Source organism: Hordeum vulgare, chromosome 2H (genome assembly GCF_904849725.1).
Source record: "Hordeum vulgare subsp. vulgare chromosome 2H, MorexV3_pseudomolecules_assembly, whole genome shotgun sequence".
Taxonomy (NCBI): domain Eukaryota; kingdom Viridiplantae; phylum Streptophyta; class Magnoliopsida; order Poales; family Poaceae; genus Hordeum; species Hordeum vulgare.
In genome coordinates this window covers 158,606,109-158,621,394 of record NC_058519.1, presented here as the reverse complement: position 1 = coordinate 158,621,394, position 15,286 = coordinate 158,606,109, and the positions used below count along the sequence as shown (strand labels likewise).

General features: G+C 43.6%; 2 protein-coding genes across 3 annotated transcripts; one reads left to right on the top strand and one right to left on the bottom strand.

Moving 5' to 3' along the window:
- Positions 1 to 1,651: 1,651 nt before the first annotated feature.
- LOC123425653 lies at positions 1,652 to 8,917 on the top strand. Its single transcript, XM_045109353.1, has 6 exons — positions 1,652 to 2,034; positions 4,066 to 4,123; positions 4,776 to 4,857; positions 4,998 to 5,036; positions 5,165 to 6,022; positions 6,417 to 8,917. Exons 4-6 carry the CDS (start codon positions 4,998 to 5,000, stop codon positions 8,433 to 8,435), a joined length of 2,916 nt encoding a protein of 971 aa, XP_044965288.1. The 5' UTR covers positions 1,652 to 2,034; positions 4,066 to 4,123; positions 4,776 to 4,857; the 3' UTR covers positions 8,436 to 8,917.
- Positions 8,918 to 9,319: 402 nt separating this feature from the next.
- LOC123425654 (nodulation receptor kinase-like) lies at positions 9,320 to 14,068 on the bottom strand. 2 transcript variants are annotated; one of them, XM_045109354.1, is made up of 12 exons: positions 13,724 to 13,959; positions 13,270 to 13,423; positions 13,026 to 13,097; positions 12,868 to 12,939; positions 12,540 to 12,608; positions 12,268 to 12,449; positions 11,819 to 12,039; positions 11,040 to 11,166; positions 10,896 to 10,964; positions 10,505 to 10,694; positions 10,283 to 10,415; positions 9,320 to 10,114 (listed from the first exon to the last, which is right to left on the bottom strand). In XM_045109354.1, exons 1-12 carry the CDS (start codon positions 13,818 to 13,820, stop codon positions 9,737 to 9,739), a joined length of 1,764 nt encoding a protein of 587 aa, XP_044965289.1. In that variant the 5' UTR covers positions 13,821 to 13,959; the 3' UTR covers positions 9,320 to 9,736. The 2 variants fall into 2 exon arrangements, with proteins under 2 accessions (XP_044965289.1, XP_044965290.1); XM_045109355.1 differs by lacking the exon at positions 12,868 to 12,939 and having other exon boundaries at positions 13,724 to 14,068.
- Positions 14,069 to 15,286: the final 1,218 nt, after the last annotated feature.

Below are 15,286 nucleotides of genomic sequence, written 5' to 3'. Positions count from 1 at the left end.
AAACACGACGCAAAGACTAGTGTTGAATTTTGCACAAAAAAACCTACCCAAAACCCTACGCTAAAACTAAACACCTATCAATCTGACACAAATTCAACATCAAATGGTTGACCCACAACAACAACGCAAGGGGAAATGTGCTAATTTCCGTCGCATTGCAAAATCACCACCATCCGGCACACATTAAACTCAACCAACAAGTGGATCCTCTTTGTGAACTGACATAACAACTACACAAAATAAGCCACAAACATGCGGATCCTGCCGCCCATGAGCACCCCCGCGCCCTCCCTCCTCAACAAATCAACTACGACAAGGATTCGGAATGCGAGCTCACCGACGATCCACCGTCGACCGCCGCAAAGAAGAAGAACAATCGCCGAGAAGAAGAGAACAAGAGAGAAATGAAGGAAGTACAACGTGGTTTCCAAAACTCAAACATGTGCACCCCTGAAATTGAAGACGACGAGTGGAACTAAATGAAATGGAACGACTTGCGACGATTGGTTCCCCGTGGGGTGCTTCGCTGTGGCTCACCAGTCCTACACTAAACGGCTGGACGAAAACGTCCATGCATACCGAATGGCCCACTACCCACGGCGCCTGGACGCGTCACCCACGAACGAAATCAATCGTGAACAATACGAGCCACACGATCTAAAACGGAAGGCATCGAGTGCGCTCGGTTTTATTGCAAAAACGATGTGGTCCGACAGTTAAAAGCTTACCATCACCTGACGAATCGCGGTGGCTGCGTCCGCCACTTTCCCTGCATGACATATGTTCAAATGAGGGCCTGCATACCGTTCTTCGTTGAACGCACTTCTATAACATAGACTGTGTTTCTGAAACATGTACAATATTGCAATTGTTTATGATGAGTCTATGTTTTGCAACAAATCCTTCATTGCGGAAAAATTCTGTAACAAAACCGTAGTTACAAAAACATGCAACAAAACCTCAGTTGTACTTTTTTTACAAAAAAATATGCAACAAGATTCGTGTTATAGAAATAATTTTACAACAAGGCACGTGTTACAATGGTTGGCTCGATAAGGCAAATCTGACGGCTCACGACCCGTCCTATTTCTATTACAAGATATATTTTTGATCGGAATTTTGGTTGCAAGATACTATTACCAATAAATTTGAAGTCCGATTTTTTTTGTTTGTCGTATTCTCGCATGCTATACTGAAAGAAGAGAAAGCGGGGACAACATTGCGTAAATAGATGTCCCATCCCTATTTTAAGGCCTACTAGGTTCGTAATTGCGAGTAGAGTGATTAGGAATCTATGGACACATATTAGCCCTTGCTTAACAACACATAATGCACGCATCTCTAAATCGATGCCACAAAATCCACGGACAAGAGCGTGGTGTGGTGACTGGTAACAGCTTGCTTATATATATATATATATATATATATATATATATATATATAAAGAAACAAAAAAAGGAGCGTGGTAACAGCTGGATCATGATTGGTGCATAACATTTCTGATTCAGACCCTATAACTTTTCCCTTTCAAGCTCTCGCATTTGGTGTCACGCTGGAAAATTTCTCCAATTTCGGAAGTGTCAAACTTTCCACCTCATTATCATCAAGAGCGCAAAATCATCGTCAGCTAGCCATCGGAAGCCTCCTCGATTCGTCTCGGCGAGGCAGTAGCACGAATCCGACCAAAGGTCTGTGTGCGTGTGTGTGTGAGAGCGACCCGTACCGACGGTGGGCGTCTCCGGTCAGCCCGGCCCGGCCCGGTCCGGGCCCGGCTTAGGCCACCTGTATGGCTCTACCCCTGCATCCTCCGTTGGTCTCAACAACGCACCCCTCACACACCGTCGTCCTCGCCAACGCCAGCGCCTCCATTCTCCCACTCCTTCCATTCCACACAGCCACGCTCGCCGCCTCGCAGGAGCTCGCGGCTCGTAGTCGCCTCGTCATCCCGCTGCTCCCCGCCGTAGGACTGTGGGCTGGCGAGGCGTGGCGTGCAGTGGAGATCCATCCCAGCCGTGAGATTGGCCTCTCTTCTTGGTAAGCGCGCCTAACTCCGTCCGATGGATTGTCAGCTGCGTGGCACTGTGCTTACCCGATCCATCCGTCCATACGCCCACGGTTCCATGGATCCTTTCGTTGCTGCCTGCGTGCGTGCAATCCAATCCAAATCTTTTTCCTTTATCTCCTCGTCAGTTGGTAACACGGAGATTTGCTAGCTGCGTGGTGCTGTACTAATCCGATCCACCCACCCGTGGCTGGATTATGTCTTCTGTTTTTCGGCGCGCGAGATCGATCTCAGTTGACCGTCTATGACTTTGAACCCAAATTGCGGGTGCACTTTTTTCTCACTTCCCCCTCTTTTTTTTTTCTGGGATGCTGACCGGTGTGGATCGAGCATATCCTGTAATTGCTGTTAAGTGTTAGTAAAAATGTTGGTGGGCGAGGTGACTTGCAAATTGCAGCCGTTGTTGAAAAAAAAAACTTTTTTGGGTTTGGCTTCGTCGCAGTAATACCGCCTAGATTTGGATTTTAGAGTGAGAAATGTTTGAATGCAGAAGTAGTTTATGCTTTTATACACATTATATTTGCTGGACTTTTAAACCCTTGTCATCCTTGGTGCTCATTTTGGGGGAGTTTTTATCTGTTTCCTAGCAAGTGTGTAATTCAAAACTACATGTTAATAAAGTAACCATTGGTAAATTAGACATTCAGACACCATAAGTTCAAACAACTGCCAGGAGCAATATCAACAGAAGAGTATACAACTTGATATTAACCGAGTACTCTCTATAATGTTGGAGCCTAAATTGTTGTATGGTTTGTCGGAGCCTCAATTGTTGTATGGTTTCTTGGAGCCTCAATTTTTGTGGGCTCAACCCCCAGGATTTTTAGAACCATGCACTGAAATACAAAGCAATGTTCTAATACTACTTTTTGCATGATGTCTTTGACGTAATACCCGTTGGAATGTCCGTGCAATGATCATTGTGACTTCTGTTCCCTAAACTGTGGCTTCTACTCTCTCTGTGTTCCGCACTTCCGTATATGAGTGTTTGAGCTATGCTGTTATCAGCTGTTAAGTTCTGGTCATTGTAGGTGGTCCAGACTCATGCCTAAATTTTGTTTCCTGTGCCATATTCCAGTCAGAAAAACTGGTTGAATCCATTGGTACTTGTACTTGAATAGTTTGCCTTCTTGCTAGCTTGGGAGTTATAACTTCTAATTTTATGAACAATTCTAGTAGTACTTGATTCAGTTAGTTTTAGAAACTTCTGTCACTTTTTCAGGCTGCGACAAACTCCTGAATTTTCTATGCGCTACATATGACACAACAAGCTAACAAATTTAGCATCTGTAGGTTTTAGGCAAATGAGTTACTTTTCTTTTCCCGTTCAGTTGTAGGTGAGCCAGTTCCTCAAACACAAAGTTACAGTTTAAATATGGGAGGAATGATCTGCTTGGCCACTTGGAGCTCCGCAGTTGGCAGCTGATGTTGCTATAGTTCAACATGACGCTAGCAGATGGTTGCCCTGCAGCCAGTTTCAATGATAACAACACTTTTAAATGTAGGTCGGTATTCAAGAGGTCCCCAAGACAAACATTTTAACTAAAACTCTAGTGGAAAAGGTAACTAAGTTATGCGTTAGCATATGTGTTGCGAGTTACATACACCGTTCCAATGCAACTGTTTCTGATCTCCCGTGTGGCGTTCTCCAGCCAGAGGTCCCCTGTCGACATCCTCACGAGCAATGGTCCATTTTAGTTTGTTGTGAATTTATTTACTGTGTATGGAGTAGTACCACTTGATAGTATTCCATATATATGGGATGATTTGTTGGACTAGAACCCCCAACTGTCATGGAAACAATCTGCAGGATTTTTTAGAACCACGAGATATCAGCGTAATAAACACTTGTTTGTTCTTGGCCCATGTTTCCTTGTCCAATTTTGTTTCATACAATGCAAAAAGATAATCTGTTAAAGACTTTAAACAATGTCTTTGGCATATTACCGAATATCACCTGGTTCATGCAATAACTCATTCTTACTGTATTCTTTCTATTGTAGCTTTCTGGGTGAGGATTTTCGGCATCCATGTGCATCCTCATCTATTAGCTTGAAAAAGGTACTCCCACATTTTCACAAATTGCGAAAAAAGTATCTCTAAATTGTGCAAAAAGATGTGTGCTAGCAAAACCTTGTGCCAAACATGACAGTTTATTATCTGTACAAAAATGTATATCAACTATGCATGTACATTTCTTATACAGCTCAGAAATATACATATTTTTTACTCAATTATTTGCTATAGCCTGGTACACATATATTTGTACAATGTGCACATATGATTTTATACTTAAATTTCGGAAATGTGCAAGTGCTTTTTCCCACACATGAGCATACACACCCTAAAGAGCTCATGTGTTTACTATTCTATATTCTCTGCATGTTCTGCACTTCGTGTTTTGACTTTTGTGCAATACTGTTATCAGCTACTAAGTTTTAGTCAGGTCTTGGGGTGGTCATTGTCCAAACTCACCTTGGCCTCATTTGTCTCAGGAAACTAGTTGAAATCAATTGATACTTGTATCAAAGTAGTTTTCCTTCTAGGCTTCTAGCTAGGTACATAGTTGTTACTGTTAACTTTATTAGTTTGAACAGCTACTTTTTTGGCATATTTTGTACAGCTGGTAAATAAGTTTCTCAATAGTTCTAGTAGTACTTGATTCACTATGCTCCAATAAACAGCTTAACTGCTATACACTTCTTTTGTGCAGCATATCTGTGAATACTAAGACACAAGTTGTCTTGAAATTTTTGGTCTGGCTAAAGCCAATTTTATATCCGCCAACTTTTGCAGTAAGACTATTTCCCTTCTTATCTTCATGCAAAGTATATTGCAGATTTATCCTAGGTTTATGTTCTTCTGTTCAGATTATATTCATGGTGGATTGACAAAACATGGACTAATATGCTCTGTGTTCTTTGCTATGTTACAGATGAATTATCTTGAAATCAAGAACGGAGAAGAATATCTGGTAAATCTGTTCGTTCATGTATATATATAAATATATATATTATATCAGAGCTATGTGTTTACATATCATGGATCCCAATCTTACCCCCCCCCCCCCCCCCCTCTTTCTTTTCTTTTTGTGTGTGTCAGATGGATCCTATTGAAATCAAGGATAATGAAGGGAGTCCTGTAGAGATGCTTGTTGAGCAGCCACATTTTCTAGAGCCCATATGTCCAGATGAAGTCAATGAAGATACACGAGTATACCCTCGTGTGGGGGATGAATACCAGGTGGAAGTTCCAAATCTATTAACAGAAGAGGAACGCATGAAATTAAGGTCTTTGCCAGTTGATGGTAGCAGAATGTTTGGTTTTGAGTATCCTGTAGTAGTTGGATTAACTATTCCAGTCACATGGACCCCAAATACAAGCACTCTTGTGAAAGGAGAGCGCAGGGAATTTTCAGGACACACTTTGTGTGCTTCAGAAGATGATCATAACAGCCACATCACTGCAATTATCCCAAGAACTTTACCTCAGCACAGCGTTTATCCAGAGTGTCTGTGCAGTAAAGTTGAACATGATGATCATGGTGAGAAATTCTCAAAATATGCTGGGCAAGATATGTACTGCTTGCCGAAAAGTGAAGTCTTAAGCTGTTCTTGTGCAAAGAGGGAAGTCACTGATTATAGTCCATTGCCTGGAATGCCAAGATACTTCTGGTCTGTTGAAGAGGAACAGATTTTTCTTCTTGGTCTCTACATTTTTGGCAAAAATCTTGTTCAGGTGACAAAATTTATAAAGAGCAAGACCATGGGAGAGGTTCTATCATACTACTATGGAGAATTTTTTAAGTCTGATGCATATAAACGATGGTCTGCATGTAGAAAAGTAAGAAGCAGGAGATGTATACTTGGGTTACGTATATTTTCTGGTTCCAGACAGCAGGAACTGTTGTCGCGTTTGCTTGCTGGCGTAGCAAGGGAAGTTCAAGATCCTTTGCTCGAGGTGTGTTGAACTTTAATTTCCTCCTTTTTGTTCCTCTTCTTTTACTGTATTATAAATTTCTAGAATGATAGATAGGAATATAGCGAATAAAGCCATTAGCACATGGAAAGCCAATGTTTTGGGATGGGCTTCCTTTCTTGAACACGGTCACAATATTTTTCCATGGTACGATCATTACAATCATATCTGTTCTGCTTTTGAAAAAGTCCCGGAATTTTGTATACTTGTTCACCTCTACTTAATTCTGTTGTTATCGTTGTCGTTGTCTTACTTATTTTCTGTAGGATGCTCCTGTATTTTTGCATAGCATGTCTTTGCATTAATGTTGACCAATACCAGTTTATGCTCCTGCTAGTTTTTCAAGAGGCTGACAATTATATATCACCGTTTGTAGGTCTTCAAGACATTCAATGAGGGGACATCTGATTTTGAGCAGTTTATTTTATGCTTAAGGTCCACTGTTGGTGCACAGGTTCTTATAGAAGCAGTTGGAATTGGCAAGGGAAAGTATGACTTGACTGGATTTGCATTAGATCCTAGTAGAAAACATGCTATTCCATCCCGTGCAGAAATACCTATTGGCAAGGCTTGCTCATCGCTTTCTTCTGGAGAAATCATAAAATATTTGACTGGTGATTTCAGACTAAGCAAGGCGAAATCTAATGATCTATTTTGGGAAGCTGTCTGGCCTCGCTTACTTGCGAGAGGGTGGCACTCCCAGCAGCCTAAAGATTCCTTATTAGTCGGTAAGCATGCCTTGGTCTTCCTCATCCCAGGTGTAAAGAAATTTTCCAGAAAGAAACTCGTCAAAGGAAATCATTACTTCGATTCTGTTAGCGATGTCTTGAGAAAAGTTGCATCTGATCCGAGGCTGCTTGAGTTCGGAGTTGAAGGTGGTAATAATGGAGGTGACAGTAAGCTTGCAATTGGATGGATCAATGATGTTGAACCTGACAAAAGCACACTTGTTGACAAGAAATCTGCTTCCTATATCCGGCCCAGTGAACCAGGGTGTTCCCCCGAGCTTATGAAATTTACGGTGGTGGACACTAGTTTGGTTCAAGGGGAAGAACCATGTAAGGTAAGGTCACTAAGAAATCTACCTACAGATGCCGGTCATGGCTACAGTTCTTCACCGCATTCAGGTGATTCTGTCAGTGTGAATTCAGAAGAACACTCAGATTCAGAAGACAGTTCTGAACCTTATGAAGATCTGGATACCAATCAGAGGAAAACTGATGCAAGCTGTGCTAGCAAGGAGAGAAAAAGCATTCCCCAAGCTGCTGATAAGATGGATGCTGATGTAATGCATAAGATTTCTTCCTTTCCAGGCAGATTCAATGGTCACATTTCAGTTGATCAATGTGTTGGCACAATGAATAATGTCTGCTCTTCAACTGCAACAGTTCTTCCTGTTGGTAATCAGAGGGCACATGCTACTAATTCTTCAACTGAAATTAATTTTCAGTTTGATCCAAGAGTAAATCCTGAACCTCAAGTTTTCTTAGCACCTATGCCAAAGAGAAGAAGGTTAGTTTCTTCCAAGAATGAAAGAACTGGTCGCAAAGCTACTGCTGCCAATAAAAGACATTATGGAAAGCAAGCTGACACCCCAGTGCAACCTGTGCCTAAAGCAAACGAAGCAAGTGCAGGGACCAACCCTTTTGTATGGAACACAATTTCAAGCTCATCAACCAACATAACCTTTGGCGCTGATAGCAATCACACATATTGCGGACAGCTTCACAATGTGCCCCCTAATGTTGAAGTGGTTTACAAGGAAAAAGCCCAACGTAAGCATGTTATTGATCTGAATATCCCTCAAATGCCTTCTGATTATGAGTCGACTACAAGTTATATCCAACCTCCATCTGATAATAGGGCTCTAATCATGGACATACCTATGCATCCCTCAGAAACCAAGGAGGCAGACGACTGCCTTCCAGATATCAATACCTCTAGTAATGCAATCTTGAGCGAGGAGCTTTCCTTCAACTCGAGGAGGCAGAGTACCAGAAGCCGCCCGCTAACATCCCGAGCTCTGGAAGCTCTTGCATGTGGCTTTATGGGGAAGCAGAAAGGTGGGGAGGGAAATTTCCCATCTTCTAGCAGGAGCAGCAGACCTGTCCGACGACCACGAAGATCAACTGATGTTGCAGTTCCATTTCCTTCTGATGGCGTCGGGAGTGGTTCTCATTTTACTGACCAAGCCATCACAATCAATGAATGGCGCATGAGTAATAATCAGTATCAAATACTTCACAGCGCCCCCTCAAATAACTCCAATGAAAAAGGGACTCTTGAGTTGTTTGGGGCAGACAACTCTACCGATAAAGGAACTCGTGAGATTGTCTGGCATTCTGTAGATGGCATGAAAACGAGTAATGAGCTACATGCGCAGCAATTGCAGTGAATTATTCAACCTTCACAGAATGGATTTGTTGCTGGTTAAGAGAATTTCATGATCTTGTGGTCAGAAAGCAAAAGATCACAGATGCCAATCTGTCAAATTTCTGTTTTGGGTTGGGAAACGAATGGAGAAAGCTTATACAGATAATTGTGAATTTCAGCTATAGTTCTGTGCATTTCCGGATGTTTGGGCTTGATTCTTGTCAAAAACATATGATCCTGAACTAACATGTGATGGATGTTTGCTGCCATTCCTTTTGATACCAGAAGTGAAGAAAAGAGGAAGAAAGCGGCGAGTGCAAGAATCATGCCCTCGTTGTTAGGAAGCCATCTCATGAAGCTTTTACTTGGTTTTATTTGTGGAGATTTTTCTGCTGAGTTATACTTGTACTCTTTACCTTTCTTTTTGCCTGTATTATGTGGAATTTCTAGAAAATTGCGTAATGGTGTGCCCATATAAGAACCATAGTATAACTGAATTTTGAAGTCTTGCCTTGTCCCGTAATTCAAAAAGGAGAATGCAGAACAGATATGTTCATTGCATATTTATTTAATTAATTAATTGCTAGTGCTTTTCTCAGAATGTTCAAAATTCCTGTAGCTTTTGCCCTTTTAGTTTTAGTTGTTGGTAGTGACTATTTTGGCTCTGTAACATTTAGTGGTTGTGTAACCGGGCTTTGAATGTTGGCTGAGGAGAAACGCACCCGACTAGTATTGATGCTTCCTCCAGTTCTAGAGAAAAACTAGAATAGGAGTATTTTTGGCAACTGCTTTTATGTCGTGAAACCTATGTTTCGTAAGACCAATTCTTGATCAAACACTACAAAAGTTGAAATAAATCATGAAACGTGTGGATTTAGTGTAATTCAATGGAGAGAGTAACAGATATACACCAAATGTTGTATATCATATTTTAATGTCTGAAATAATGAATTTATGCTGCCTTGCCTTATAGAGCAGTTGGCCAAAGAATACATCAACAGTAGTCCACCAAAGAATAGTTGCGTGGCACATATAGGCATCGAATTCAACATACAAATTTTACAGGCGGCAAAACTGCCCGTGTTTTGTCTCTAGGGGAAAACTTTCCTCGCAGCAAACTGCCGTGGTAACCAACTGCATGGCCCGTGTCGTGTAGGTGTAGCCTCCTCTCCCCTCGGCCATTCATGGCGTCCACGGGTATAAACTCCGTCTGTGTCCTCACTCTCCAGCAACCAACCATCACATCCATGGACCATGGGTCGAGAGAGACCACCATATACATACATGATACAGTAAGTACATCACGGAGGCAGAGCTGGGGTGCTACCTCGGAAGCGAAGGCATGGCCTGCAGAGGCCCTTTGCCGGCGTCGATGCGGCCCGAGCCCGACGCGAACTTGGCCGGGTCCATCCGGGCCGAGCCCGACGCGAACATCTTCCTGTCGATGGAGAGGTAGCGGTTGGAGCCGAAGGTGCCGGTGCTCTCCATGGACCTCATGTACTCGGACGCGTTGTTCTCGATGATGAGCGCGTCCTCCAGCTCCCGCGCGATGTCCTCCATGCTCGGCCGGAACGTCGAGAAGGACTCGGTGCACGCCGTGGCCACCTCCAGGACCCTCCACATGGCCTCCGAGCAGTACTGCCCCTTGATGCCAGGGTCCACCATCTCCTCGATCCTGAAGTCCCGTATGTACGGCTTTGCCTGTGTAACAGCAGAGACCAGATCACTGTAAGATTGCTGCTGATGATGAAAATGAAGCCATTGCTTTCATCGAACAAGCGTGAGATGTGTGTAGTATAACTAGTGCTAGCAGCTGTAGATGAAACTGCATGGCTTCTGAATTTCTGATGGCGTGCAGTGAAAACTTACCCACTCGACTAAGCTCCATTCGCTCCGAGGCCTCTGAACGTCAAGAGGCTCCCTTCCGGTTACGATTTCCAGGAGAACCACCCCGAAGCTGAACACGTCGCTTTTCGTCGATAACACCTGAGTGGAATAGTACCTACGAGAAAGGGAAGATCCACAAAATCAGAGGCAATGGGTTACAACTCTGCATTCAAACAGACCAACTTTGCCAACTGCGCAACTTACTCAGGATCCAAGTATCCAGCGGTGCCTCTCACTTCCATTGATGCAATACTGTCGCCTTCTTGAGGCGCATACTTGGAAAACCCAAAGTCGGCAACCTTGCCACACATGCTGTGATCCAGAAGAATGTTGCTGGACTTGACATCTCTGTGTATGATGCAACGGCCAGCAAAATTGTGAAGATATACTAGTCCTGAACAAGAAACAAATTTATGTTAAGTTGTAATAACCCCAAAGTAGCATTTGCAGTCTTGCAACGTTAAAATATTTGAACAGGAAGAATGAAGATAAAGTAGCATTTAATGACCGTAAATTACATAAGAACAATTAGTTACTGTAGACAATATCAAGAACTTTTCCCCAAAAAAAAGAAAACATTAACTACACCACTAACCTCTAGCAGCACCAATGCAAACTGATATTCTGGTTGGCCAATCAAGAACTTTTCTTTTTGATGCCTCACCTAAATGAAACATAAATCAGAAAAGAAGGATCTTAAGTTAAAAAGTAGTATCTAAATCTTCACAAAGCTTTATACCGTAGAGGCGATCCTGTAGGGAGCCATTGGACATGAGTGGATAAACCAAAATCTGTTGATCCTTTTCACAGCAATAGCCAATTAGAGGGACCAAGTTGTCATGCCACACAGTAGAAAGTAGCCGTAACTGTCAATCGACAAAATACAGTCGTTAGGGGAACTTTGCGCGCAAACTGTGTCAATTGACAAATTCAGCCATTAGGGGAACTTTGCACGCAAAACGATTATTTTAGTACTCCATCCGTTTCAGTTTATAAGTCCGACACGTGTATCTAGGTCGTCAATTTGACCAACTTAATAAGAGGCATATATTACAAAAAATATATCATTAGAAACTTTAGATGTTCTATTTTTTAATGATATAATTTTTATGTTAAACAATATATTTTATATAAGTCAAATTGACGACCTAGATACACGTGCACGTCTTATAAACTGTGATGGAGGGAGTAAAAAAAAAACTAACTGGAGCAATTGAGCATTTATGTTAGGGGCGCCGGCCAAATCACAGGTTACAAGGATGCAAGTGGCATGCCGCTAATCCTGCCAAACCTCACGGCAGCTATACAAATCTTACTAAGTAACTGAAACGGCATCAACGCAAGGGCGACATACATCATGAAGCGGGCTTATGAGGGTCGCTGCTTGCATAGATTATGAATAATCACCAATGAGAAGAGTGTTATGCAACCTGAACACTATTTTTTGTATACAAAAATAAGAGCGACCTATCGCCGGCACGATTCCTTTATGGAGGTGTGTGCAGAATCTGCCATTACCTCATTGTTAAACTCGCGTGTTCCCTGAGTCGATGCAGGTGAACGGACTTTTACTGCGACTTGTTGGCCATGTGCTAGAGTACCTTGATAAACAGCTCCAAACCCACCCCCTCCTATCAGTTTCTTGAAGTGATTTGTTGCGCTCTGGATTGATTTGTAGGACAACTGTTGTACTGCAGGATTTGTAGTTATATGGATGCTGCGTTCTTCGAAAACAGGGTCTGCATTGACCATTATAAAGAAAAACATTCATTTGCCTGTTCCATATTTTCCTCATTTTATTAATCTAAGAAGCTAACATAGCACCAAAATAAAGGTTTCTGATAACATGCACATGCACAGATGAACTCAGTGATGCAGACGAAATGAAGAGTTGCGCAACATGGACTAACTACACACTCAGTTGTGCACAATATCTACTGTAGCTATGTGTGGCAGCAGGGACATACTTGTTGTAGAAGCACAATCTGATTTCTGAGAACGCCGTTCGCGTTTGTTGAAACAAGTAAAGAACAATCCAAGTGCAAAAGTACACGCCAAAGATCCTCCAGCAAGACCGCTAACAACGAATGTTCTCTGATTGGCAGCTCCAGGTGGAGTACTGTACTCTTCAGCAGCACAGCCTCCATGGCTTGATAATTTTCAAAAAGGAATTTTAGCAGAATTATGTTACTGTTAATCATGTACCAGGCCAAGTTGAACATCAGAATAGAAATCTCACCTGAAAGTCAGGTTGGCAGACAGGCCATCAGGTAGCTGATTGCTCAAGAAGGGGTTGCACTTCACTGACCTGGATTGACAACCATGCTTGATCAGGCCATTTTTATCAAGGAAATTATACTGGATGTGCATATGACATGAGAAGCATTCAAGCATATCGAATGGAAACAGAATGGTCTGAACTGAAAGCGCGTGGATTGGATCCGTACAATCACATTTTAATTTGAGCGATGCTTAGGATAGAACCCAGGCTGGCTAAGCCACGGGGTGAGTTTGTTCTCGACAATCACATTTTATGGTGAGAAGTGGAACAAGACAAACATGCTTACAGCTTCAGCAGGTGAGTGAGAGCAGAGAAAGATTCCGGAATAGACCCCGTGAAGTTATTGACCCGCAGATCACTGTATCCACAAGTAATAAGAACACACGAACAATCTCTAGAACAAGGCACTGAACATTCAAAAAGAAAACAGGCACTGAAGCATACATCTCAGTTAGCTCCGTCAGGTTACCGATGGCGGCGGGAATTGGCCCTTGAAGTTCCTTGGAAGAAAAGTTCCTGTCCAGACACAAGCCTATATCAGATTGGCAATGGCGCACCATCTCTCAGCCTCAAAATAGGATCTTAATTCATATGGTAAAATAATAAACAGAGGCACATAGATTCCAGTAAAAAAAAAGGAAAAAAAAAAGACGGGTGTGAACATTGTCACGATTCCATGGGCACTTACAGCTTAGCCACGAGCTGGTTATCATCTAGTAATCGGCAAGAGAAGCCTTCCCAGGCAGATGGGGAGCACGGGTCTACTCCATTCCATGACTTGAGCATCTCATGTCCTGGGTTTGTTTCCCATAGCTCCTCCTTGAGTCGCTTCGCCACATCAACTGCAGAACTCCACATCAGGTCAGAAGAAACACAAGCATCGGATTTGGCAGTGAAGAGGAAAATTAAACGTGCTGGTCACATCAATCACATGCAGAGTAAGTAATTTGGCACCGATTCAGCCAATTTACACCGATTCAGCCAATTTACACCGTGCTGGTCGAACAAACCAGGAGCAAGAAAGACCACACTATGCAGTTCATGGCTAAACCAAGAACTGAAAGTCCGTCCCGAGATTATAATTGACTGGCCGGGCTCCGTGACCGGTCGATGGTTCAGGGGCTGTGCTGCTCTGGTAATACCTTGGGAGGTGAGTCCATGGGGCGACGCGGCGGCGGCGGAGGTGATCAGGAGCTGCGCGGAGAAGACGAGGAGGAGGAGGGGGAAGGGGGCGACCATATCTCGGGCCCGGCAGCGACCATGCGGGCGTGGCGGGCGACGGGAGTGCTGCTGCCGCTGCCGGCCGGCCGAGGGGGGAGAGGGGTGGTGGAAAGGGTCAGCACTGGGCGGGTGAGCGGGCGGGCGGCTAGCTAGTTGGCGCTTTGTTTTGTATAGTTTCGGCGCTTGTCTGCTGGTGCTGGGCAGCAGCGCAGTCGGAAGGGTGACGCGGCCGTCGACGGCGACCGCGCGCTTGCTTCTGTTGTTGCGCACCGCGGGCGGCACTGTTTGAGTTCGTCATCCCTCGGATATTCGTAGGACATGTAATCCTTCTCGGAGCTCAGCGCTACGGTACATGATTGACCGTGGACAACGGTTCCTTGTTTATTTGTTTTGCCTTTTCCTGTGTGTACACGTAAGGGCATGTAATGGCATCTTTAACAAATGATGTAAAATAAAGGCATCTTTAACAAATAAAGGCATCTTCAAGACTTTAACATAGCCCGAACGGACGTAATTTGTCATCCAACACGGTATTTAAACGGTGCGTCGGCTGCGTCGGCTAAAAGCATCGCCCGCGGTCGCTTCGGTCTTCGCATTTGTTCAATACGAGATCTAGAGATTAGACGAAACAACTAGCTATTACATTCACACTGGCTGCCCTGTCTGTGTGCATGCCGATGCTATACATGTGTGATGACCGAGAAACCAACTCTAACGCCATGGTCGCGGAGAACCCAAATTTCATCGTCAAGCAGCGAGTGCTCTACAAGGCCACACGTAGTCTAAAAGACGCTCACGGCGGAGTCGGACACAGCGCAAGTGGCGCAAACGATCACGGACGAGCACGCCATATGTCATCTACGCCTCTTTCGCTCGGTACAACCGCGAGGCCAACCCATTCACGTCCATCGTGGACCTCGCCTCCACCGGCAACGTATAGATCGCAGACTCTAACAAGGAAGGATAGGACATGGGGGACGACGATGCCTCGTACCCCATGTAAGATAGTCCTTCTCTCATATCTTACTCTTCCTCGCCGCCAACTCACAACTTCACTTCTCGGGGCTCACGACCGCCAAACATGAACACGGACACAGAGTGGAATAACAAGGACTTGGTGCACGGGACATCGATGAAGATTTAGACTAGGTTATTCCAGACACTTTTGTTTAGTGAAATGTGTATAAAACATGTAATGAATGTGGCCTGGTTGCATGAAATTTGCCCGACTTGTTCAAATTTATTTTGAAATGTGTCTTGACGTTTGATGACTGTGCTTCGATGGTTGATCTCCGTATCACTATTTGCGGACTTGTCCGTGGATCGATATTGTGTCTGTTTTAAGGATCCGTGTTGGAGATGCACTAAGGCACCTAAAAAAGTTTTAGGTCAGGAGAGAGAAGGTTCTAGGCCATCAGAAGAATTTCTGCCATAACACATGATGTAAATATTGGTCCACGACAAAACATGCAAGATTAAACATG

What these genes read in the sequence shown, in the direction of transcription:
- LOC123425653 (XM_045109353.1), top strand. Translation starts at nt 4,998, where the DNA reads ATGAATTATCTTGAAATCAAGAACGGAGAAGAATATCTG. An exon ending in AGAACGGAGAAGAATATCTG is followed by an intron (nt 5,037 to 5,164) that starts GTAAATCTGTTC and finishes TGTGTGTGTCAG; the next exon opens with ATGGATCCTATTGAAATCAA. An exon ending in TTCAAGATCCTTTGCTCGAG is followed by an intron (nt 6,023 to 6,416) that starts GTGTGTTGAACT and finishes CACCGTTTGTAG; the next exon opens with GTCTTCAAGACATTCAATGA.
- LOC123425654 (XM_045109354.1), bottom strand. Translation starts at nt 13,820, where the DNA reads ATGGTCGCCCCCTTCCCCCTCCTCCTCCTCGTCTTCTCCGCGCAGCTC. An exon ending in CCATGGACTCACCTCCCAAG is followed by an intron (nt 13,424 to 13,723) that starts GTATTACCAGAG and finishes GGAGTTCTGCAG; the next exon opens with TTGATGTGGCGAAGCGACTC. An exon ending in TTGCATTGGTGCTGCTAGAG is followed by an intron (nt 10,695 to 10,895) that starts GTTAGTGGTGTA and finishes TTTCTTGTTCAG; the next exon opens with GACTAGTATATCTTCACAAT.